Source organism: Tachyglossus aculeatus, chromosome 27 (assembly GCF_015852505.1).
Source record: "Tachyglossus aculeatus isolate mTacAcu1 chromosome 27, mTacAcu1.pri, whole genome shotgun sequence".
Classification (NCBI taxonomy): Eukaryota; Metazoa; Chordata; class Mammalia; order Monotremata; family Tachyglossidae; genus Tachyglossus; species Tachyglossus aculeatus.
The window spans coordinates 3,428,658-3,454,119 of record NC_052092.1 but is presented as its reverse complement, the minus strand read 5'-3'; the positions used below and the strand labels follow the sequence as shown (position 1 = coordinate 3,454,119).

The following is a 25,462-nucleotide window of genomic DNA, read 5'->3' as shown; positions in this document are numbered from 1 at the left end:
TCTGAAGCTAAATGTTTTTTCCACATGGCCAACGCTCCATTTTTTAAGGCAAACCTAGCCGGCCCCTTAACACGTCGGAGCTTTCTAGAGGCTTTCCACACTTCTCTCAACATCACTCCTCCCTGGTTGCTCCCACCCAGACTGGTAATCAGAGTTCCAAGTCCTCTTACTTGCTCCTTCAGTTCAACCTCCTTCCCATCCCCATAGCGTATATATATATATATATATATCTGCAATTTATTTACTTATCTATTTATATTAACGTCTTGTCTCCCCCTCTAGACTGTGAGCTCGCTGTGGGCAGGAATGCGTCTGTTTGTTACTATATTATACTCCCCCCGCTTAAAGTACTTTGCACACAGTAGGTGCTCAGTAAATACGACTGACTGACTGAATGAATGGAAGTCCCGCCAGCCTGCTTCTACTGTTTATACCATCTTACCACATCTGGCACTAATAAATCCCCTGGCAGTTTCAAAGACTCTGCCAGCATTCGAAAGGGTCATTGCATGAAACCACCCATACCAAGGTGTTTCATTATATCTTACTCCGCTGTAGGTGATGAAATCGGGGCTCTTGGGATGGTTGCAGGGGCTACCTTCTGGTTTTCTTTCTGGTATTTGTCAAGCACTTACTATGCGTCCAAGAAGCAGTGTGGCAGTAGAAACAGTGTGGCTTAGTGGGCAGAGCACAGGCCTGGGAGTGAGAAAGACCCAGAGTTCTAAGCCCGGCTCTGCCACTTGTTTGCTGTGTGACCTTGGACAAATCACTTCACTTCTCTGGGCCTCAGTTACCTCATCTGCAAAATGGGGATAAGAGCATGAGCCTCATGTGGGTCAGGGACTGTGATTAACTTGTGTCTCCCCCAGTACTTAGACTGGCATAGACTGGCACAGACTGGGGAAACTGTAGCCCAGAGCAGTTAAGCGACTTGCCCACCATCAACACAGCAAGCAGCGTGGCTCAGTGGAAAGAGGCCAGGCTTTGGAGTCAGAGGTCACGGGTTCAAATCCCAGCTCCACCAATTATCAGCTGTGTGGCTTTGGGCAAGTCGCTTCACTTCTCTGGGCCTCATCTGTAAAATGGGGATTAAGACTGTGGGTCCCCCGTGGGACAACCTGATCACCTTGTAACCTCCCCAGCGCTTAGAACAGTGCTCTGCACATAGCAAGCGCTTAATAAATGCTACTAAAAAAAAAGCAGAATTCAGGTCCTCTGGCTCCCAGGCCCAGACTTTTTCCAATAGGCCACGCCACTTGACATCTGGAGAAATTGGCTTGTGGTATCTGCGTCAAGCCTACTGACTGAGGAGTCGCTGTGTCCTGAAAAGTGGGCGCTTGGCAAGGGCACATGTGTGCACACATATACAAACACACAAACACACACCAGTGTTGCCAACATAAGAAGAACAGGTCACCAACTGAACCGGATCAAGCTGCCAAAACAAGATTTAAAGTTTTCCCTTTCACCCAACTGCCTCTCCAGCCCCCTCGGTTGGGAACCACCCGTTTGGGCGGCCACAGCCAGGGACCAAGAAGGTCACGGGTTCTAATCCTGGTTCTGCCACTTGTCTGCTGAGTGACCTTGAGCTAGTCACTTCACTTCTCGGGGCCTTGGTTCCCTCATCTGTAGAATGGGGATTGAGACTGTGAGCCCCGTGTGGGACAGGGGCTGTATCCAACCCGGTTTGCTTGTATCTACCCCGGTGCCTGGAACATAGTAAGTGCTTAACACATATTATTATTATTATTATTATTACAACCTCATCTGAAAACAGCATACTGACCTGGAGGTGAGACTGAAGCAAGCGGCACATCCGGGGAGAAGGTGTGAAAGAGAAAGGCGGAAAGAGTTAGTAAGGACACGGTTCGGAGGAACTCCTGCTCGGAAACGACACCACGAAATTACAGAAGCAGAGAGAGACAGGCAGCCAGCCCCCGGGTGATCCAAGCGAGAGTCTTCGGATGCCAAGGTTACCCCCAGGGCGCCTGAGGATTTCATTTCACCGTCCCCACCTCCCGTGCGTTTCTCTGCCCGGGGCTCGGTCTGGCCTTGATTCCCGCTGGGGGCAGGGAAATGGAACCGTTTCAGAACTAGCTGGGCGGACAGGAGGCTGTTAAATGCTCTCCTCCGGCTGGGCCTGGGCACATTAGGCACTTGGGAGTTGAGGAATCCTGGCCGGATTTCGACAGATCCCCGCTGCTGGAGTATAAAGGGACTGAGCGGCCCTGGAATCACGCAACTCTCCACTCCCCTCACCAAAGGGGCAACCAAGGCTACAGGACAGAGGATAAAAAACAGCCAATGAAGAACCCGCTTTTGGATGCAGAAAACCCTTAGGTCGGGTCTGCCTCTACTGATGGGGCTGTCGGGATTATTTCTTCGGTGGAGGGGCAAGTTGATAGAATTGCATTCCTTCCGGCTATTTAGATCCACCTTGGGAGGGGCCATCTCATAGCAATGATGATCACACGAGCTCAACTTTAATGGACTCTGCCACCCTGGCCATCCAAGTTATCCAAAAAGCCATGCTTAAATTCATCGGCCAACAACACCGGGGCTCGTTTTTGCCTTTTTAGGAAAGACTAAGTGCCCACCTTCCCCCGTCCTAGTCAATTTCACTGATAAGCGGCAGAGACCAAACATCACAATGAAACTCAGTGGTCCCCAAATTTCACCCCCCTGCCCCAGCACCTGTTTGCAACTAACAAATCTCTTCAGGTCCGGCTTTTGATCCTCACATCCAAATCACCAGCAGCTTGAAGGGGGCTTTTTTTTTTTTAAAAAAAAAGGTATTTTTAAGTGCATACTATGTTCCAGGTACTGTATTAAGACCTGGGGTAGATATAAGCAATTGGGTTGGACACAGTCCCTTGTCCCTCATGGGGCTCACAGTTTTAATCCTCATTTTACAGGTGAGATCACTGAGGGACAGGAAATTTGAGTGACTTGCCCATGGTCACACAGTAGACAAGTGGCAGAGCCAGGGTAGGTCCTCTGACCCCCAAGACCGAGCTGCTTCTCTAACAGTTTATTGCTACTCTTTCATCCATCAGTTAATTAATCCATGGTATTAATTGAGCACTTCCTGTGTGCAGAGCACTGGACTGAATGCTTGGGAGACTACAAGTTGGTAGATAAGTTCCCTACCCACAAGGGTCTTACAGTCTAGAGGGGGAGACTGATGTTAAATTATGGATATTAAATTATGGATATTAACTTGCACTTCCCAAGCGCTTACAGTGCTCTGCACACAGTAAGCGCTCAATTAATATGATTGAATGAATGAATGAATGATATAAGTGTTGTGGAGCTGAGGGTGGGGGCTGAATATCAAGTGATTAAAGGGGACAGATCCAAAGCGCATAGGTGAGGCAGCTAGATATTCAACGAATGCTTTCTTTTCTTTTTTTATGGTATCCGTTAAGCGCTTACTATGTGCCAAGCACTATTCTAAGCGCTGGGGTAGATACAAGCAAATTCATTCATTCATTCAATCGTATTTATTGAGCGCTTACTGTGTATCAGGGTGGACGCAGTCCATGTCCCTCATGGGGCTCACAGTGGTCACCCCCATTTTAAAGATAAGGTGACTGAGGCCCAGAGAAGCTAAGTGACTTGCCCAAGGTCCCAAAGCATTCATTCATTCATCCAGGCATACTGACTGAGCACTTGCAGTGTGCAGAGCAGACACCGTCCTAAGTGGACAGGTGGCGGAGTCGGGACTAGAACCCAGGTTCTCCTGACCCCCAGCCCCATGCTCTATCCACTAAGCCACACTGCAGAATCGCTCGTGCTTTGAAAAACAGTCGCCTTTCAGAGAATCCGTGCGGGGGCTGGAAGCGAGGGGGTGAATCGGTGCTTCTTGAAGGGTAAGTTCACCTGACAGTAAGGACTGTGTGGGTTGATGGGTTCCAGGAGATGCCAGTCGGACCGGGAATAAAGCCACAAACATCTACCGACTGTGGTGCAAATCAGGGCCTCCGTGTGTCTCGGTCCTGCCTGGTTGGGGGGAAGTATAAAGCGGGCTTCTTACTGAGAGCCAGAAGCTGTTTATAGACCGGCCAATCCCTGACCCGAAGAATTTAATGCATCTGAGCTTTGAATGGACAAGTCCATTTTTCAGATGAGGTGGGAAGAGGGGGAAAGTGAATTTCTGGCTCGGCAGGAGGCCTCCCGGCCACGAGAAGTTGAGGATGAACCTTTGTCAGCGCTGAGGCCTCTAATAATAATAATAATGATAATGATGGCATTTATTAAGCGCTTACTATGTGCAAAGCACTGTTCTAAGCGCTGCGGAGGTTACAAGGTGATCAAGTTGTCCCACAGTCTTCATCCCCATTTTACAGATGAGGGAACTGAGGCCCAGAGAAGTGAAGTGACTTGCCCAAAGTCACACAGCTGACAGTTGGCGGAGCCGGGATTTGAAACCATGACCTCTGACTCCAAAGCCTGTACTCTTTTCCACTGAGCCACGCTGCTTCTCTAGACTGTAAGCTCGTTACGGGCAGGGAACGTGTCTGCTGATTCTGTTGTATTGCCCTCTCCCAAGCGCTTAGTACAGTGCTCCGCACAGAGCAAGCATTTAATAAACAGCATTGATTGACTGCGGTCTGACGGCCAAGGACACCGGCTGAAGAATTCCCCTGCTGGGTGTCCTTGGGCAAGTCACTTCTCTGTACCTTTGGTTCCTCGTCTGTAAAATGAGGATAAAATATCCGTTCGATAAATACTACTGATCGATTCCAATGCTCTCAGTCGACACCTGTGAGCTCCCCCTATTTCCACCCCAGACCTTGACTCACCGATTACAGGTTTGACATTCCCAAGACCCCAAACTTTTCCCCTAAAGGCACGGCCTCTGCCTTGGGCATCAGTGAAATTGACGGAAGACGTTTCTGGGTGCCAAAAGCCCCTCTGCCGCACGGAAAGCAGGGCCCAACCCAGCCAGATCAGCTAAAGAACAAGACATTTCCCGCTTCACAGCACTCAAGTCTTCGGGTCTCCTCCGCTCCCCTCCCCACCGGGGGCAATTTTTCCGCCGGGAAGAACACAGCCTTCCGGCTATCCCTCTGAGATCCAGCAGCCCTGAAGTGTCCCTCGACCCCATGACGAGAGGGCCCACTCTGACTCGGAAAGGCGGCTGTTTTGCTTTTCGTTTTTATGGTATTTGTTAAGCGCTTACTAGGTGCCGGGTGCTGTCCTAAGCGCTGGGAGGAGATACAAGCTAATCAGGTTGGACAAAGGTCACATCCCACATAGAGTTTGCAGGCTTCTCCCCCATTTTACGGATGAGGGAACTGAGGCCCAGAGAAGGGAAGTGACTGGCCCAAGGCTACACAGCCAACAAGAGGAGGAGCTGGGATTAGAACCCAGGTCCCCCCCGACTTCCAGGCCTGGGCTCCAGCCACTAGACCACACTGCTTCTCTGCTTTCTGACCAGTTCATTCTTCCATCTTTCTCCAGCCATTTTCCTTTCTCCTAAGCCGCCTTCATTACATCAGAAAATTCACCTGCATTTTACGATCTGCTAGCACAGGAGGTTTTTTTTCCCCTAATATTAATGGAAAATGGGCAAAATTTAGATTTTTACCTCTGAAAGAGCACTCGCACAGAGGACAAAAAAAGAGTCGACATTCAAAGGGTATAAAAGATATGGATTTCTCTAGACTGTGCATAAACTACTCTGTTAACTCCTCACGTTTCCCTGATCTTGTAGCCCTCCAAAGCACAGGAGACGACACTGGGGTTGGCCCACATTCCGCTCACTGTCTGTCGAGTGTTGGAGTCAGTGTCCTTCTCCGGGGAACTGTGGAGGGCCTAAGTCGGTTGAACCAAGGGGATGGGCCGGTTGGGAACGTACTGCGGCAGGACCTGATGGGTCCGACTGATAAAGTCAATATGACCGCAGGATTCCGGCGGCGGGGAGAAATGGTTTTCCACAACTGCCAATGAGGCAGCTGGAGTCGCGTTTTTCGGCAGGTTAATAATCTGGCAGGGTAATGGGGTCTCACTCTGTCTCTCTCTGTCCTCTGTGGGACTCTCCCTTGTCATGTGAGAGGGTAGCTGCGTGTGTGATGCACTTTCTCTCTATCTGCCCTCCCCCCCAAAAATCACACACACACACACACACTCAAACTCCCCCAACTGCAAATGTGGAAAGTGCTTTTCCTTTTAATCCAATCTAATAAACAATTTAGGAGGGTGACTCTTCCAAGAGGGCCACTCTAGACTGTATGCTCATAATGGGTAGGGGTCGAGTCCGCTTATTCTGTTGTACTTGTACATATTTACTATTCTATTTATTTTGTCAAGGATGTGCATCTAGCTTTACTTCTATTTATTCTGATGACCTGACACCTGACCACATTTTGTTTTGTTGTTTGTCTCCCCCTTCTAGACTGTGAGCCCGTCGTTGGGTAGGGACCGTCTCTATATGTTGCCAACTTGTACTTCCCAAGCACTTAGTACAGTGCTCTGCACACGGTAAGCGCTCAATAAATACAACTGAATGAATGAATGAAAGAATACTGGACTTTCCAGTTGGAATATTCCAATACAACAGTGCTCTGCCCACAGTTAAGTGCTCAGCAAACACCACTGACTGATCGACTGAGATGACTTTTTTCCCAAGAGACTCCCCCAAACCCGGGCTGCAGTTTAAAAGGGAGAGGATTCTTGGGTATGGACAACTAATGCGAACAAGTTCACAGTCAAGGGGGGGTAAAGACATTAATATAAATAGATTATATTATAATATAAGCTAAAAATAAAGTGGACTGTGAGCTTGTTGTGAGCAGGGAACGTATCTGCCAATTCTGTTGTATTGTTCTCTCCCAAGCGCTTAATACAGTACACACCCAATAAGAACCGTTGATGATGATGAGGGGAAGTGGGGGGAAGAAGGAAGGGAAGAAACAAAACACGTTCTCAAAAGAGTGTCACTGTGACACTGTGAACCATCCCTATCCTTGCTACTTGGGCCCGGTGAATGGGAGTCAGAGAATACCACCTGGCTGAGATTGAGTAGAGGAGTCATATCTGTAATTTATTTATTTATATTAATGTCTGTCTCCCCCTTTAGGCTGTACGCTCATTTTGGGTGGGAAATGTGTCTGTTTATTGTTGTACTGTACTTTCCCAGGCGTTTAGTACACTTCTCTGCACATAGTAAGCATTCAACAAATACAACTGAATTGAATGAATGAATGGAGTTAGTTCCACCTACCTAACAGGAGAATGTGGGTAGGAAGGCATGTATGTACATAAGTTAAAGCAGATGGAGGAGGAGACCAAAAAAAAACCAACCCACCCAAAACAAAGAAATTAGGATAAGCTTGGCCTAGTGGAGAGAGCCAGGGGCTGGGAATCAGGACTGGGTCCGGATCCTGGGTCTGCCCCTTGTCTGTTGTGTGACTGTGAGAGACTCACTTCACATCTCTGGGCCTCAGTTACCTCATCATCTACCTCCCCCTCTAGACTGTAAACTCATTATGAGCAGGGAATGTATCCGCTACCCAAGCACTTAATACAGTGCTCTGCACACAGTAAGTGCTCAATAAATACACCTGACTGACTCACTCATCCGTGAAATGAGGATTAAGACTGTGAGCCCCACACGGGACAGGGACTGTGTCCAACCTGATTAGCTTGTATCCGCCCCAGTGCTTAGTCCAGTGCTTGGTACACAGTAAGCGCTTACCAAATACCATTGAAAAAACAAAACAACAAACTGAAAAATAAACTTGCTCTTTGATTCTAATGAAGCAGAACCACGCAGGCCCGGGGATAGCAATGGCAGCGGCAGAGGTTCGGAAACGGAAGCCGGAAAGAACACTCACTTTCCCCAGAAGTCCCACATAAATCCCCCTGGCGGGGCGGGGAGAGACACTTGGCGAGGAAGGTGGGATTTGCGGGAGGCGGGCTTTCTGAGAAACAGCAGCACGGCCAGGGTCGGGAGGACGGGTAAACCCGGACACCCCGGGGCCAAAACCCCACAGAGACAGAGGGAAAGAAACGGTAAGGTAAATGCATCCACTCAGGGAGAGACAAGCATCCGCCCGCGGGAGATGGAACAGTGACGCGACACTCGGGTGGTTAGACGAGACGCGGCAGACACAGGCATGCACCTCCGTGACGGATCGGGCGGCGGAAATGGACCGTCTTCCCGCCCGTTTTCTCTCCCGGGAAGGGGTCAGGCCTCACCACCCCATCGTGGCATCTCTCAGCTCAGCCGGGGCCATCCCTTGCAACCCTTGCTCTAGGTTAGCCGGTTTCCGGGACAAAAGCGGTGCCTGGGACCGGAGGGATCTCACTGTTTAGAACAATGCTTGGCACATAGTAAGCGCTTAACGAGTACCATAATTATTATTATGACGGTGATAATTTTTAAGCACATACTAGCTATCGTACTAAGAATAATAATGGTAACAGCTGGGTTGCAAACGCAGCCTTTGGTCTTATCAGAAGCACAGGCGGCCACAACCCTCCAAGTCAGAAGCTCCAGGGAGGGAAATTTATTGTCCCTCAGCTGGCGGGCATTAAGTCTGGAAGGAGGCAAGAGAGAAACGGTCAGGTGGAGAGAAAAGAGCTTTGTAAACGTGAGACTCCCGATGGCAGTAACCCAGACCGAGGGGAAATCGAGGTTTGGGGGTCGGAAGATTCCATTCCAAGGCAAGAGCTTGATATGGTCTGAGTGGCCTGGCGTGGAAAATTTGAAGAGGCACGGTTTCCTTCTGTTTTCACTATCTCCTTTTGGAAACCGGGCTCCTATGGGGTGTGAGGCCTAGATAATAAAAAACCTTCTAGGAAAAGCAAACGTGTGGATTTTCTGTGGAAAACCAGAGAAAAGGGAGAGGCCAGAGGTCAGCCGCCTGGGCCGGGGGAGGTTCCAAAACTCGTAAAGTTGGGACTGTGGGATGGAATGACTCCTGGGATCAGTTCCCCTGGAGACATCCTGGGCTGGGGGTTTCACCCCATTCCACATTGGTTGCCAATAAATTGTTGGGGGGGGGGGCGGGCGGGCAGTCTGCCAATCTCTCAAGCCACTGGATCGGGTCTCACTGGTATTGTTTTCTGTCAGAGGTGAGACAGTTGAAGGGTCCAATAAACCCAAGTTCATATGTGTGTGTGTGTGTACATGTTCACATATGTTCATATGTATGACGATAGTGATAATAATGATAGCATCTGGAATTTGTCGGGCCTTTTCTTTTATTACTCCCAAGGGCTTCCACATTAATGACCTCCTATTATCTTCACACAGCTGAGTTTTACAGTTGAGAAAATGGAGACCCAAAGGGGTTAGGTGATTCGCTCCAGCAGAACTGGGGCTACAACCCAAACCTTCTCTCCAGTGGTATTCTATTTTTTTTTATGGTATTTATTATCTCAGTATGCGCCAGGCACTGTTCTAAGCGCTGGGGTAGATACAAGCCAATCACGATGGACACGGTCCAAGCCCCACATGGGGCTCACAGTCTTAACCCCCATTTTACAGATGAGGGAACTGAGGTTCTGAGAAGTGAAGTGACTTATCCAAGGTCACATGGCAGGCCAGTGGCGGAACCAGGATTAGAACCCAGGTCCTATTCTCTAGGCAGAAGGCCACCCCACTTAGGCACATTTTGATAGGCTGGGCCAAGCCAAACAGCTGGCTTCAAAGGGTTTGCTTTTAAGAGCAGGAACCTAAGTAGCTCCCGCCTGTGGCTAGCGGTTCTAACCACCCATCCGGACAGACACCGCCGCTGACAGGACCCGTTCACCTCTGCGGCCGTTCCATCGGACCCTCCGGCTCCAGGAATATGACCCCCGCCAAGCCCGCCCACGCCCGGGAAGTGGGGTCTTACCGACTCCGCGTATGAAACAGAAGCTCGTCCCAAAATCCTCTACTCATGACATGAGGCCCTGCCTCGCGGTCATTTTGGAGGCCAAATCCCAGTCAGGCAGCCAACTGAGAACGGCCAATGGCCGCGGGAAGGGCGGTCTCGGCTCCTCGGGGCCAAGACGGAAACAAACCCGCCGGACGGGATCTTTGACCCACCCTCGGCCTCCCGGCTCCCTCACCTTTCCAGCTCCGCTATCTTCTTGTCTTTATCGTTCTTCTCGTTCTCCATCTCCTTCAGGATTTCCAAGAGGCGGTCGACTTCTGCTTGGGCCTTGCTGGCTTCCTCCCTGTGCCGGGCGACCTCCTTTTCCAACTGTTGGATACGGTCGGTCATCTCGGGGCTGGCTCGGGCCTCCGCTGTAGCTTCGTGGGCCTGGGAGGGGGAAAGCAAGCGGAGGCACGTTCGAAACACCGAGTCCCGTGGCCCACTGGATTGGCAGGGATAGAAGCGGCAGGCTACTGCACTCCCCTCTCTAAGTCTCGCAATCCTGTTTCACCTGGGTGCGCTGACCATGTTTTCACAACTGGGTCAAGAGCATCATAATACTACTAATAACGATTAATAATAATTGTGGTATTTGTTAAGTGCTTACTTCACGCCAGGCACTGTACTCAGCGCTATAGTGGATACAAGCAAATCGGGTGGACACAGTTCCTGTCCCACAAAGACTTTAAAGACTTAATCCGTATTTGACAGATGAGGGAACTGAGGCACTGAGAAGTGGAGAGAATTGCCCAAGGTCACCCACGAGGCACAAGTGACCGAGCCAGGATTAGAACCCAGGTCCTTCTGACTCCCAGGACAGTGATGCATCCGCTAGGCCTCGCTGCTTCTCTTGACTTTGGGCAAGTCACTTAACTTCTCTATGCCTCAGTTCCCTCACCTGTAAAATGGGGATAAAGACTGTGAGCCCCACGTGGGACAACCTGATCACCTTGTAACCTCCCCAGCGCTTAGAACAGTGCTTTGCACATAGTAAGTGCTTAAGAAATGCCATTATTATTATTATTATTATTATTATTATTATTCTCTAAGCTTCTCCCAAAGTTCAACTTCACTCCCAGCACGCTCGACACACAGAGGTTAACAGAAAACGCCCCAACGCTCTTCCGCTCTAAGCTTGTCCCCAGCTGGAGTATCTAGTCACTACACAGCCAAAGGGAATTCTGAGAATCCGTCCTATTAAGTGCTAACTGTGTGCAGAGCACTGCACTAAGGGTTTGGGAGAGTGCAATATAACCATATAAATATACACATATACACATTCCCTGCCCACAATGAGCTAAAAGTATAGACAACTGTAAGAAGTACAATAGAGAAATTCAATAAACATTAGTCCAGAATGGAAAAGAGGGTGCGGGGGTGGGGGTTGAAAGAGCATGAAAAGGAAAAGAATTGTGGATGAAAGCCACCCACCCCCACCCACTCCAAGGCAAAGGCAAGCGGTTAGTACAGTGCTCTGAACACAGTAAGCGCTCAGTAAATATGATTGAATGAATCAGAGAGATCAGAGAGAGATGGTCCCAATTTATAGCTGCAGTCAGAATTCTTAAACACTCCCACTTAAAGATGGGAATAAAGGATTTGGAGGTTGTTTTTGTTTTTTTAATGGTATTTGTTAAGCACTTTCTACATGCCCGGCACCGTGCTAAGCTAAGTGCTGGGGTAATTACAAGCTAATCAGACTGGACACGGTCCATGTCCCACATGGGGCTCCCAGTCTTCATCTCCATTTTCAGGATGAGGGACCCGAGACCCAGAAAAGTGAAGTGTTTTGCCCAAGGTCATCTAAGCAGAGAAGTGGCAGAGCTGGGATTAGAACCCGGGTCCTTCTGACCTTGGGCCAGTCACTCGACTTTTCGGGCCCTCAGTTTCTTCATCTTCAAAATGGGGGATTAAGACTGTGAGTACCACGTGGGACGTGGACCAGGCTGAACCTGATTAGCTTGTATCTACCCCAGTGCTTAGTATGGGTCTGGCACAGAGTAAGCGCTCAACCAATACCATTTTAAAAAAAACACCTAAAAACCTCAGACGGGCAACAAGAGCCCGGTGGCAGATGATCCCAGGAGGAAGCCTAACAGCCTCAATGCCAGATGGCAAGCTCACACCCGGACGTCGAAACCGAGGACCGTCTCCCTCTCCCGAAGAGACACCTCCAAACGCAGGTCAGCCCAAGCAGGGTTAACCGGCGCTCTCCACCTCAGACACAGCTTGGATCCTTCTCCTCCTGAATTTGGTTGAGTTCCCAACCTCTCAAAATGTTTGTTTTAACAAATGCTCCTCCAGACCCTTCAAAGTCGTCCAAAATACATAATCAGGCAACTGGGGGAAGGGAGGGAAAAAAAAAAAAGGTGGAGCCACGAGATGGATAACTAAGCGACCTTATCCCAGTGCTACAGTAGCTTACGGAGGTCTACGGGGACTCTAGATTTTTCCGATCCAGGGTTAAGGAAAGCCTCCCCTCTCCTCCCTTCCTCCCGTTTTGACTTCCCAATCCAGCAGGCAGAGCCGCCTGTGGACGGGAAGCTCTTTTCTCCTCCCGCCTTCCCCTTGCTGTGGAAGACCATGCAGACCATCAGTTTTCTCTGCTCTGAGCTGGGTGAAAGGGACCTTCGTGCCACCCAGTCCCCTGGGTGGGGATGGAAGATGCCACACCGGGAAATATTCTGGGACAGGAATGGGATGCCAGGTTGGGAAAGGCACCAGTGCCACCTACAGTCCTGACTCGGGATTCGGAATGACCAACTGCCGGTGGGCGTTCGATCCATCGATGGGATTTCGTGAGCGTTTCTTATGTGCGGAGCACTGTACTAAGCGCTAGAGAGGCAGCACGGTCTAGCGGATAGAGCCCAGGCTTGAACGTCAGAAGGACCTGGGTTCTAAGGTCCTGGGACCTGGGTTAGAGAAGCAGCGTGGCTCAGTGGAAAGAGCCCGGGCTTTGGAGTCAGAGGTCACGGGTTCAAATCCCGGCTCCGACAAGTGTCAGCTGTGTGACTTTGGGCAAGTCACTTCACTTCTCCGGGCCTCAGTTCCCTCATCTGTAAAATGGGGATGAAGACTGTGAGCCCCCCGTGGGACAACCTGATCACCTTGTAGCCTCCCCAGTTCATTCATTCATTCATTCAATCGTATTTATTAAGCGCTTACTGTGTGCAGAGCACTGTACTAAGCACTTGGAAAGTACAAGCTGGCAACATATAGAGACGGTCCCTACCCAACAGTGGGCTCACAGTCTAGCACAGTCCAGTGCTTAGAAAAATGTTTTGCACAAGGTAAGCGCTTAATAAATGCCATTATTCTAATCCCAGCTCCGCCACCTGTCAGATGGGTGAGCCTCAGTTCCCTCATTTGTAAAATGGGGACTGAAACGCTGAGTCCCATGTGGGACAGGGACTGTATGTGACCTGATCATTTTATATCTACCCCAATTCATTCATTCAATCGTATTTATTAAGCGCTTACTGTGTGCAGAGCACTGTACTAAGCGCTTGGGAAGTACAAGTTGGCAACATATAGAGACGGTCCCTACCCAACAGCGGGCTCACAGTCTACCCCAATGCTTAGTACAGTGCCAGGCACAAAGTAAGCCCTCCCCTTCTAGACTCTGAGCTAGTTGTGGGCAGGGAATGTGTCCGTTTATTGTTATAGCGTACTCTCCCAAGTGCTTAGTACAGTGCTCTGCACACGATAAACACGATATTGCATGAAGCCCTTAAATACCATTAAAAAACAAAGAGTCAACTGAAAATACAAATCTAGCTGGAATCTAGAGGTTTTCAATCAATGGTATTTACTGAGCGCTTACTGTGTGCAGGGCACTGTACTAAGTGCTTGGGAGAGGACAACACAACAATTTAATGGGTACATTCCCTGCCCACAACAATCAAGAACACACAAGCAACAAAGCCCCAAAATATGGTCCTTCATCCAGGCGGGGAAGTTCCTTCCCCTCCGTTCATTAAAGCAGCGAGTTCCACGTCAGGATATTTTACAGAGCGACTGCAGCCAAGAACTTCTGGGCTTTACGACGAGGTTCCAAGAACGTTAAATCACTTTCTTCCTCGCCATGAAAGTTAATGATTGTGGTGGTGTGCTCAGCCTTAATTGTCTTCCCACGTCCTGGGCAGAAAGCAATAAGGCATTTCCTCATTCTACTCTGAATTTATCCGGGAAAAATTTACAGACCGAACAAGAGAAGCAGTGCGGCCTGATGGAAAGAGCATGGGCTTGGGTGTCGGAGGACCTGGGGTCTGCTGTGTGACCTTGGGCAAGTCGCCTCACTTCTCTGGGCCTCGGTTTCCTCAACTGTAAAAATGGGGATATCGCTTCTTCCTCCTACTTAGAATGGGAGCCCCGTGTGGGACAGTGACTGTGTCCGACCTAATTAAGTTGTATCTGCCCCAGCTCTTAGAAGAATGCTTGACACACAGTAAGCGCTTAACACCATAAAAAAGCCACCAAAATTTGTTTTTCTGAGTGATTGGAAATGGAATTGTAGGCATCCTGGAGGCAGAAGTTTCATTTCTTGCGCAGAGCATCCAACTGAACGCTGAAAATCTGGGGACCTTAATAGATTAGAAGGATCTTTGTCGGCTGGGAGTTGAATGAATGTGAGATCTATTGTGGCACATTAGTCAGTCAGTTTTGCTGATTGAGCACTTACTAGGTGCAGGGGACTGTACTAAGCGCTTGGGAGAGGACAATATAACAATAAACAGACACATTCCCTGCCCAAATTGAGCTCATGATGCCGATCAAGTTTTGGGTCCACAATGCAGTTCACACTTACACACACTTTCTTTCTCTCTCTCTCACTCCCTCACACACACATTCATTCACTCACACACAGGCTCTTAGGTTGTGCCAGGACACTTTAGAAGGCAAAAAGCCCCCAGCCCCATCGAACCAGACTTCTGTGGCTCCACCCACTAAACAGCAAAACACACAAAAGCCAATCCTGAATGACGGGGAGGAAATGCACGAGGGTTACTACCACAACTAGCCACTTGGAATGGAAAGGGGGTAAAAAAATAAAGGCACAAACTGCCTATTAAAGATCTGTTATGAAGCACCTGGGGTAACCAGGAAATTTGGGTTGTAAATTCGGCCAGCAGTGCTTGGTGTGGGACTAAAGGTTGCTCTCTGGTCTGAATGTTTGCGTCCTGGTCCAAATTCGCTTCCTGATGAGGTGATATCATCCTCTTCGACATGCTGGTGTGGGCAGTTACCCAAACTGTTCTTTTAGGAGCCAATCTATTTGGATTCATTCATTCATTCAATCATATTTACTGAGCGCTTACTGTGTGCAGAGCACTGTACTAAGCACTTGGGAAGTACAAGTTGGCAACATATAGAGACGGTCCCTACCCAACAGTGGGCTCACAGTCTAGAAGGGGAGTCTAGAAGGGGTGCTCACTCTAAGCCTGCATTCATTCATTCATTCAATCGTATTTATTGAGCGCTTACTGTGTGCAGAGCACTGTACTGAGCCCTTGGGAAGTACAAGTCAGCAACATATAGAGATGGTCCCTACACAACAACGGGGCCCAACACTCAGGGGTGGACATGGCAGAAAAGATGCAGCAAGCCAAGGCACAAGCGATCACATTTGAGGTAGCCGGGGGTGGGGAGGTGGTTCTGGGTTCGGAATCTACCATCACGTTTCTGATGCTTTCTCTGATCCTTCCCACCCCATATCTGAACAAGCCAGCTGCCAAATCTGCACCAGGCAGGGGTGGGTGTGAATGGGTGACTGCGGGGATGGGGATCAGGTAAAGGTGAAAAGGCACAGGTCATGCAACACGAAATTTAGCAGGGGCTCTCGATGGCGTTTGTACGCCAAGGCACTTACTGACGGATAGCTTGATAACGCTTCGGGATGCTAGAGAGAGAGAGAGAGAGAGAGAGAGAGACAGAGACAGAAGAGGGCAAGGAAAGGAAGTGAGGGAGGAGGAGGAGGAGGACGGTTAGAAACATACTGACGGAAAGGCAAACGACGAAAAATCGATGGAGATAGAGTGGTCCCCAAACGCATCAGTCCAGAAAACCCACCTCATGTCTGACCCGAGATTGGGATTTTCCTATGGGGGACGTTAGACCAAGCAACAGGGAAAATTGGCCCTTCACCTTACCCCAACATATGGGACTATGAACTGGGGTTCAGCCCTCCTTTCCCAACAATTCTGGGAGCTCTACTGGTGGCTGAGGTCAAAAAACCAGGGGGCGGCCCCCGGTTTCTGCAGGCCTGGGCGGCTTTTGGGATGATCCAGGATGGTTTAGCAGGCACGGAAACAGGCTGTTATGATATCTGGGAAGCAACAACTTTGGGTGCCAGCTGGGAAAAGCCGAGGACGATGCCCTCACTGATGCTTTGAGTGGGCGATGGAAACCAACGAAAGTGGAGATATGGCCTATCTCGCCGCTGCTGACCCCTATCCCCCTGGAACTCCCTTCCTCCCACATATGCCAGACCGTCACTCTCTCCACCTTCAAAGCACAATTAAGGTCACCCCTCCATGAGGCCTTTCCGGATGAAGCTCTCTTTCCATGTCGTCTATGCCCTTGAATCTTCACCTCACTCCCAACCCGACAGCACTTATGTACATGTCTTTAAATTATTTATTATAAATGACTTATTTATTCATATTGATGTCTGTCTCGCCCTCTCAACTGTAAGCTCATTATGAAGCAGGCACTGTATCTGTTAATTCTCTTGCTTTATGCTCTCCCAAATGCTTGGAACATTGCTTTGCACAGAGTAAGTGCTCAATAAATACCACTGATTGATTGATTGTGAAATTTTCCCAAGACTGTATGGCCCTGGGCAATGGGTGAAATTACCCAGAGCCCCCCTTCTCTCTAAGCTACCCACGAGCTTTTAAAGGTTGTGGAAATGCTGGTTTGGGATGGAGAAAGAGCAAAGTGTGGACACGGCCTTTGGTGAGCCAGCTCCAAAGTATAAAGGACATGTTGAGTGGGTCAGACACAGTCCCTGCTCCACATGGGGCTCACAGTCTAAGTAGGAGTGAGAATGGGTATCAAATCTCCATTCTAAAGTTGAGAACCCTGAGGCTCAGAGAAGTCGAGTAACCTGCCCGAGATCACACATCTGAGTGGCGGAAATGGGATTAGATCCCAGGTTCTTGGACTCCCAGGGCCGTGCACTTTCCAGTAGGAGTTGTTGCTTCATCAGGTGTGACCAAACTAAAGGTGCCCGCAGTCCAAAACCTTTTTATCCACATTCAGACACCTTTAGTCCGATTTCTGTTCCTAAACACCACTGCGACTCCCGGGAGAGGAGGCAGGATGGTCATCTAAGGGCCTGAGTGGCTTTTTCCCCCCTTAATGGAGAGGGGTGTCTGGAAACCGTTGGGGGGAAATGGAGTGGGAATCATTGTCAGAAGTGTCTCTGGAAATAAGCACGGGCTTATCTCCCGCCTGGAAACCCACTGGAAAGAATACCAGACAGCACGGCATGGACTGGGCACTGATAAGGCCTGACGATCCTCTTGAGGGCCACAAAGCAGTGGCTACTGGGTAGTTTCAGGGTCCCCAGGGAAAAGGGAGCTGCTTGAAAGACCACGTCAAACCACTACGGGACACTGGAGCGGCAGATAACTTTTTCCTATTTTTGAGCCGAGTGACCTTGGTAAAGTCACTTCACTTCTCTGGCCTCAGTTCCCTCAACTGTAAAATGGAGATTAAGACCGTGAGATCCCATGAGGGACAGCAACTGCGTCCAATCTGATTAGCTTATAACTACCTCAATGCTAAGAACCGTGCCTGGCATATAGTAAGTACTTAACAAATACCACAAAAGGGAGCAGAGGGGACTACATCCAGCTCAGTACAGCGCCTGGCACATAGGAAGTGCTTAATAAGTACCTTTAAAGAGAAAGGGGGTGGGGGAGACTGCATCCAACCTGATCATCTTGTATAAACCCGAGCGGGCTTAGTACAGTGCTTGGCATGCAGTAAGAGCTCAACATATTATTATTATTTAGTATTAGTATTAGTATTAGTATTATTATATTCCGGGTGAAAATGAGGTCTCGGTGGATGCTTAAAGAAAAAGAAGACTTGGGGAGGGGGTGTTGCCATTTTGGCTACTACAGAGACTGTCTCTGAGCCCTTGGACAAAGCCTAACGTGATAAATCCTTCATCCTCTCCCCATCAAGGAATGATGCCACAATGAGACGATGTGGAGAAATCGCTCAGGGCTTGCTGGGGAACACGGCACCCCGAAAATGGCATTTCCTATCTCCCCTTCTCCTGCCCCGAGGCCCAACCCCCCGGGATGAAATTGGGGAGATTTGGGGTCTGAACCTTCTTCAGTTGCGTTTCCATTTTCAGGCATTCCTCTTTCTTCTGCTCCAGGGCGATCTCCAAGGCTTTGAGCCGCGAGTCTTTCTTCACCGCAGCGGAGGCCAGCGTGGAGGCGTGTTCCTTCAGGTCCAGGAGGGAGGCCTGCAAGCAATCCACCAAAGGGATTTATTGAGCACTCATTTTGTGCAGGGCACCGGACTGAGCGATCACGAGAATCCCGGACGACCGAGCTGGTAGACACTATCGCCGCCCTCAAAGAACCTCCGCCATCCACCTCCGGTTCCGTGGGGAGGGATGGGGGTCCCATCCTCACACTTGGAGCCCATGGCTCTGGCCTTGTAAGGAGCTCTTTAGTACATTGTTCGGCACAGAGTAAGCACTTAACCAAAACCATAATAATTATACTTCCAGGGACCTTGTTGCTTCCGTCCTCAATAGCCCTATCGTTTCCCGCTTCATTCCTAGCTTCCAAACAATCCTTAGGTTCTCCTCTAGACCAGAGCTCGCTGTGGGCAGGGAATGTACCTGTCGACTTGTTGGATTGGACTCTCCCAAGCGCTTAGTTTGGCGCTCTGCATAAAGCAAGTCTCTAAAAATACTATCGAATGAGTCAAGAGAGCCACACATTGAATGCAGACACTGTACTAAACCCTTGGAAGGCTACAGCAGAGCAAAAGAAGTACAAGACTTGATTCTTGCTCTGCATACAGTAAGCGCTCAATAAATACCAATAAATGAGTGAATAGAGCCGCACGCTGTATGTGGACACTGTACTAAGTCTTTGGCAGGCTGTAGCAGAGCAATAGAGGTAGAAGACCTGCTTGTTGTCCCCTAGATTCTTCTCTAGTATATTAAAGACTCTCCCAAGTGCTTAATATAGTGCTCTGCACCTAAGCAAGCACTCAATAAATACCATTGAGTGAATGCATAGAGCCCCACACTGTACGCAGACTCCATACTAAGCCCTTCGAAGTCGCTTCACTTCTCTATGCCTCAGTGACCTCATCTGTATACTAGGGATTGAGACTGTGAGCCCCACATGGGACAAGGGACTTTGTCCAACCTAATTTGCTTGTATCCACCTCAGCACTTAGAATAGTGCCTGGCACATAGTAAGCGCTGGATAAATACCACAATTATTATTATCATTACATTCAGTGCTCTCTGACGTTTGTCTGCGGGCCGAATTCTGCCGGAAATGGAACAAACCCCCATTCCTAGAATTCCCATCGTCCACGGAGGGCAGAAGCCCATGGGAGCAAATCCATGGGCCTTCCCACACACACGGCCCAGAGCCCGGGAGACACCAGGGGCCATTTTCCCAGGACTCACCTCTTTTTCTGAGAGGTCTCCTTGCAGGAGGCTGATTTTCTCCTTCACGTGTTTCAGGTCTTTCTTGTAGTTGTCGATTTCCTCTTGCTTCTCCCGCTCGTCCCGGTCCCGCTGTTCCTTCAGGCGCTCGATCGTCCGCTCCTGTTGGGAGAAAACTACGGTCCATGTGGGGCCTTCCCTTGGTGCCCGGTCAGTCCACCCGCGGTATTTATTAAGCGCTTACTGTCTGCACAGCGCTAGAGTACGCGCTTCAGACAGTCCAATATGACAGAATACACGGCGCGTTCCCTTCCCACAATGAGCTTACAGTCTGGAGGGGGAGACGGACATTTGTATAAATAAATAAATTATGGGGCTGGATCTAAGTGCTGTGGGAGTGAGGGAGAGAAGGAGAAAGGGAGCAAACTCGTAGGTCACAGCAACTTACGGCTCAGAAATCTGCCCCACTGTGCATTTCAGGTCTATAACGGAATACTCCCTTCACAACCACTTTCCCACCGTGAAAACTGTTTGATCAATCAATAGCATTTATTGAGTGCTTACTGTGTGCACAGCACTGTACTAAGCGCTTGGGAAGTACAAGTTGGCAACATATAGAGATGGTCCCTACCCAACAGTGGGCTCACAGTCTAGAAGATCTAGTGGAAAGAGCCTGGACCTAGGAGTTGGAGGACCTGAGGTCTAATCCCGGCTCTGCCGCTCACCTGCTGTGTATCCTTGTATTCTCTGGGCCTCCGTTCCCTCATCTGTAGAATGGGGATTCAATACCCGTTCTCCCTCCTACTTTGTAAGCCCCGAAGGGGTCTGCGTCGGACTTGGTTGGCTTGTATCTACTCCTGTGCTTAGGACAATGTTTGGCACAGAGTAAGCCCTTGACAAATGCCAAAGTTGTTTTTACTCTCATTATTATTATTGTTGTTATTATTAACCGCTACTTGTATTCAGAATGCATCCTTGGGGAAGAGAGGAAGAATTAGATCTTCTAACTAATCAGGAAGCTGTGCCACTGCCCTCTGGCATGAAATCCATCTTGCCAAGCAGCTGCTCAGACCAGCGGCAAGCAGACAGGCCCTTCCCTTCCTACCCAGCAGCGTGCCCTATTAGAGACTGCCCGGGCCTTGGAGTCGGAAGGGCCTGGATTCTACTCCCAGCTCCACCACTTGTCTGCTGTGTGACTTTGGGTGGGTCATTTCACTTCTCTGGGCCTCAGTTCCCTCATCTGTAAAACGGGAATGAACACTGTGAGCCCAATGTGGGACAGGGACTGTGGCCAACCCGATTAGCTGTATATATGTTTGTACAGATTTATTACTCTATTTTACTTGTTCATATTTACTATTCCATTTTATTTTGTGAATATGTTTTGCTTTGTTGTCTGTCTCCCCTTTCTAGACTCTGAGCCTGTTGTTGGGTAGGGACCGTCTCTATATGTTCATTCATTCATTCAATCTTATTTATTGGGTGCTTACTGTGTGCAGAGCACTGTACTAAGCGCTTGGGAAGTACAAGTTGGCAACATATAGAGACGGTCCCCACCTAACAGTGGGCTCACAGTCTATCTTGCCAACTGGTACTTCCCAAGCGCTTAGTACAGTGCTCTGCACACAGTAAGCGCTCAATAAATACGATTGAATGATTAGCTTATATCCACCCGAGCGCTTAGAACAGTGCCTGGCACATAATAAGCGCTTAACAAATCCCAGAATTATTATTATTATCTGCACGCCAGGGGCAAACGTCTGAATAAGGGGTAAATACGGGTAGTTTCTCTTCGCTATCTGAGATCAAGACCCGCTCCCGAAGCCTGCTTGAAAGGCCCAGGCTGGAGAGGGGGGTCTGTGAGGAGGGGAGAGAGTCTGGTGTTGCTAAGACCTCATCAGGCCGGCCTCACCTTCTCAGCCAGGGCTTCTTCCAGAGTGGTCAAGGCCGTGTCCGTATTGGTGGTGTCCGCCTGCAGGGATTTCACGCGCTCCTTCAAACTGCTCATCTGCTTCTCCTTGTCCCTCAGCTGCTCCTGGAGGTTTTCAATCTGAGGAGACCAGAACGGGAGCGAGGACAGACAACTGTGAGGGGCCGGAGGGGGATCAGCTTTGTCTGCTGGAAGAGAGGAGCCGATCCTCTTCCGCAGGACGGAGAGGCCAGGCCAGGAGTCAGAAGGACCTGGCTTCTAATCCCGGCTCTGCCACATGTCTGCTGTGTAACCTTGGGCAAGTCACTTCACTTCTCTGCGCCTCAGTTACCTCATCTGTAAAATGGGGATTAAGAGTGAATCCCATGTGAATTAAGTGCTTAGTATAGTGCTCTGCACACAGTAAGCACTTAATAAATACAATTGAATGAATGAATGTGGGATAGCGACTGTCGCCCTCCTGATTAACTTGAATCTACCCCAGTGCTTAGTACAGTGCTCTGCACACAGTAGGGGCTCAATAAATATAATTAACTGACTAAAATGGGATTCAATACCTGTTATCCCCATCTTTAGATTATAAACCCCAACCTGATAATCTTGGCTCTACCCCAAGGCTTAGTACAGCACATAATAAATGCCTAACAAATACTGTGATGATTGTTATTAGAAGGCGGGCCAAGATCCAACTCCCTCTTCCACACTGAATAGGATATTCTACATTTCAGGGCAATCCATTCTAACGTTCAACAACCCTCACTCTCAGAAAGTCGTTCTTATGGGGAAAATGAATCCCTTGTGCTGAGTTTTAGTCTGTTTCTGCTTGCTCTTCATGTACTTCAGTTGGAAAACAGGTGATATACACAGATACTCTTATGAAATCTCTCTAAGCTACATGACAAATAGCAGGCTCCGCCCCATTTTCCTCATAGGCCATATCGCTCAGTAAGTAAATGCTCAATGAATACCATCAATTGACTGACTGACAAGAGAAGAGAGTTAGTAGACACAATTCCTGCCCACAAGGAGCTTCCAGTCTAGAGGAGAGACAGATAATGAAATAAATTATGGATATGGTCATAAAGCGCTGTGGGGCTGAGGGTGAAGTGAATATCAAGAGCTTGAGGGGGACAGATTCGAGTGGATGGGGAGGCTGAAGGGAGAAGAAGTCTTGGAAATGAGAGTATAGTCAGGAAAAGCCCCTCGGAGGAGATGGGATTTTAGTAAGGCTTTGAAGGTGAGGAGAGGGTCGTATACGACTGGGGAGAGAGACACGGTCCGTCTCTTCAAGGAAGGGAGGAAATGGAGTCATCTTGGCAGAAAAAGAACATCACAAAATGGGGAATGGTGAAAAAACCAAGGGGTATTTTCCAGCCAAATTTTTCAGGTGGCCCATAAAAGGTGCGTTCAGAAATGTCCTACGAGGAATACAGGTGTGGCCTCACCTTAAAAGACAGTTTGATTTCAGTACACTTTGCGGTAAACTTTGAAGACTATCTCCAGATCTGTCTGTCTCACAGATATATCACAACTCAGGTGGAAAATGTTACTCTTCACCCTCAGGGGATTCCCAAATCTTGGCATCTTTTCACGTAGGACACTGAACAATAAGGTGTTTTTGCAAAGTGCATTTTTCTATGGTATTTGTTAAGCCCTTACTGTGTGCCAGGCACTGTTCTAAGCATTGGGATGGATTCAAGCTATTCAGGTTGACATAGTCCATGCCATTCATTCATTCAATCACATTTACTGAGTGCTTATTGTGGACAAAGCACTGTATTAAGCACTTGGAAGAGGACAATATATCAACAAACAGACAAATTCCTGCCCACAATGAGCTCACAGTCCAGAGGGGGAGGCAGACAATATAAATAAATAGATAAATAACCTGATTAGCTTGTATCTACCCCAGCGCTTAGAACATTGTTTGGCACGTAGTAAGCACTTAATAAATACCATTATTATTAGTAGTAGTATTACAGTATATTGTGTGCAGAGGGTTGGCCTAAGCATTTGGGAGGGTAAAATATTGTCAGACACAATTCCTTCCCCCAAGAAGCTTCCAATCTACTTTGGCCAGAGTACTGGACTAAGTTTTCGGGAGAGCCCGATGAGGTTTGGTAGACACGATCCCTGCCTTCAAAAAGCTTAAAGTCGACTGGGTACAGACCACTGGACTGAGCCCTTGGGGGAGTCCAATGAAGTTAGTAGACAGACTACTACTATTATAATTATTATTATGATTGATTGAGAGAGAATCTCCCACGGGCTAGCACAAACTAGGTAAATTTGCAACCACGAGAGGGGTTTTCGGTATTCAGAGTCTAATATTCCACTCACATATATAGAAGTCCCACAAACCCCTGGTATTTATACATTTGGCCCAGCTGTTTATATAGAGTCCAGCTGTGAACATACAGACCAGCTGTGAAGCAATGCTCTGCGGCGGTAGCACAGTCGACGGACTATTTCGCTCCCAGGAAGGAGTGGAGAAAATGCTTTCTCAACGAGAGGCCTGGCAGAACCCAGCCTACAAAACTCACCACGCCTGTCCCCCTCTAGACTGTAAGCTCGTGGGCAGGAGGTGAGTCTGTTTACTGTTCTCTTGTCCTTTCCCAAGTGCTTAGTTCAGTGTTCTCCACACAGTAAATGCTCAATAAATACGATTGAATGAATGCTCCTGGACATTAACGGGGGCGGTCGTTAAGCGCTGACGATGCGACGAGCACTGTGTGAGCAGATTGGACACAATCCTGGTCCCCCATGGGGCTCACAGTCTAATCTAAGGGGGAGGAAGACAGGAGAACTGAAACACAGAAGTGGAGCGACTTGCCCAAGGTCAGAGGGCAGGCAAGTGGAAGAACTGAGATTAGAACCCAGGCCCAGGCTCTTTCCACTAGACCACACTGCTCCCTGAGTCTTAACAGTCTCTAGACAGTCAACTCATTACGGGCCGGGAGTGTGTCTGCTAATCCTGTTGTACTGTCCTCTCCCAAGCGCTTAGTGCAGTGCTCTTCCCAAAGAAAATGCTCAATAAATACCACTGCTTGATTGATTGACCTATTGCCCCCTTTGGAGGAATTTAGTGGGCCGGAGAGGCCTCTGGGAAAATGGTCCGGCATCATCACCATGCAGCACTAGTGACACCCGGGGGTTAAGCAGCTCCAGCTTTGAAAAGAACTTCCCAAGTCCAGGAAAGACTTTCCAACTGACCACCCCAGGTGCAGGAGCAGCTGAAGAAGCGGAACATCCCAGCGGGCTGGTGGGTGGCTGGGCAGGCCGGCCTTCCCCATCCCCACACACTTCCTCAGCGCGCAGCTGTCTAGACGGATCGGCCGGCTGAGTTACCCAGGGAGGGAGGACCGAGATGCTCTCGGCAGCGGGAGGCTGAGCTATTCTTAGCCCTCCCGTTTACTCCGGAGCGGGTAATGCTCTGCTCTGCGCGGGAGGTTCTGAGGGGCCGGGGCCAGAGAGGGGGCGGGGGAGGAAATGGGGCATCCCAAGCCTGGCATCCTCTGAATTCGAGTCCAGACGTGCACTCCCCAGCTGGTCCAGGCATATTCCATCAGCTTGGAAAGGTGAAGGGCCAGGTGGTGGGGGGAAGTGGGGTGGGGGGGGAGAAAGAGAGAGAAAGAGAGAGAGAGAGAGAGAGAGAGAGAGAGAGAGAGAGAGAGAGAGAGTGTGTGTGTGTGACACATCCAATGGAAAGGTGAAGGGGGAATGTGTGAGAGGCAGGAAAAAATCCACTAGAAAGGTGGGGGGGAGGTGTGTTTGAGAAAAATGAGAGCGAGCGAGCGAGCGAGCGAGAGAGAGAGAGAGAGAGAGAGAGAGAAATCCACTAGAAAGGTGAAGTGTGAGAAAAATCCACTAGAAAGGGGGAGAGAGAGAGAGAGAGAGAGAGAGAGAGAGAGAGGGAGAGAGAGAGAGTGTTTGTATGAGTGAGAAAAATCCACTAAAAAAGTGAAGGGTGTAAGGCACATAGTAAGCGCTTAACAAATACCACTG

At 49.1% G+C, this 25,462-nt stretch overlaps 1 protein-coding gene across 7 annotated transcripts in view; it reads right to left on the bottom strand.

The window, feature by feature from the left end:
* Nucleotides 1-25,462, bottom strand: part of ERC1 (ELKS/RAB6-interacting/CAST family member 1) — a 276,795-nt gene that overhangs the window by 172,174 nt on the left and 79,159 nt on the right. For 3 of the 7 annotated variants that reach the window (XM_038767706.1, XM_038767710.1, XM_038767711.1), the window contains 5 exons: nt 21,440-21,577; nt 19,549-19,689; nt 18,217-18,357; nt 10,066-10,259; nt 1,787-1,798 (listed from right to left, as the gene is read on the bottom strand). In XM_038767706.1, the coding sequence (XP_038623634.1) occupies nt 1,787-1,798; nt 10,066-10,259; nt 18,217-18,357; nt 19,549-19,689; nt 21,440-21,577 (626 nt within the window). Of the gene's footprint in view, nt 1-1,786; nt 1,799-10,065; nt 10,260-15,741; nt 15,772-18,216; nt 18,358-19,548; nt 19,690-21,439; nt 21,578-25,462 lie in introns of all 7 variants that reach the window. The other 4 variants (XM_038767705.1, XM_038767708.1, XM_038767707.1 and 1 more) reach the window with 2 other exon arrangements.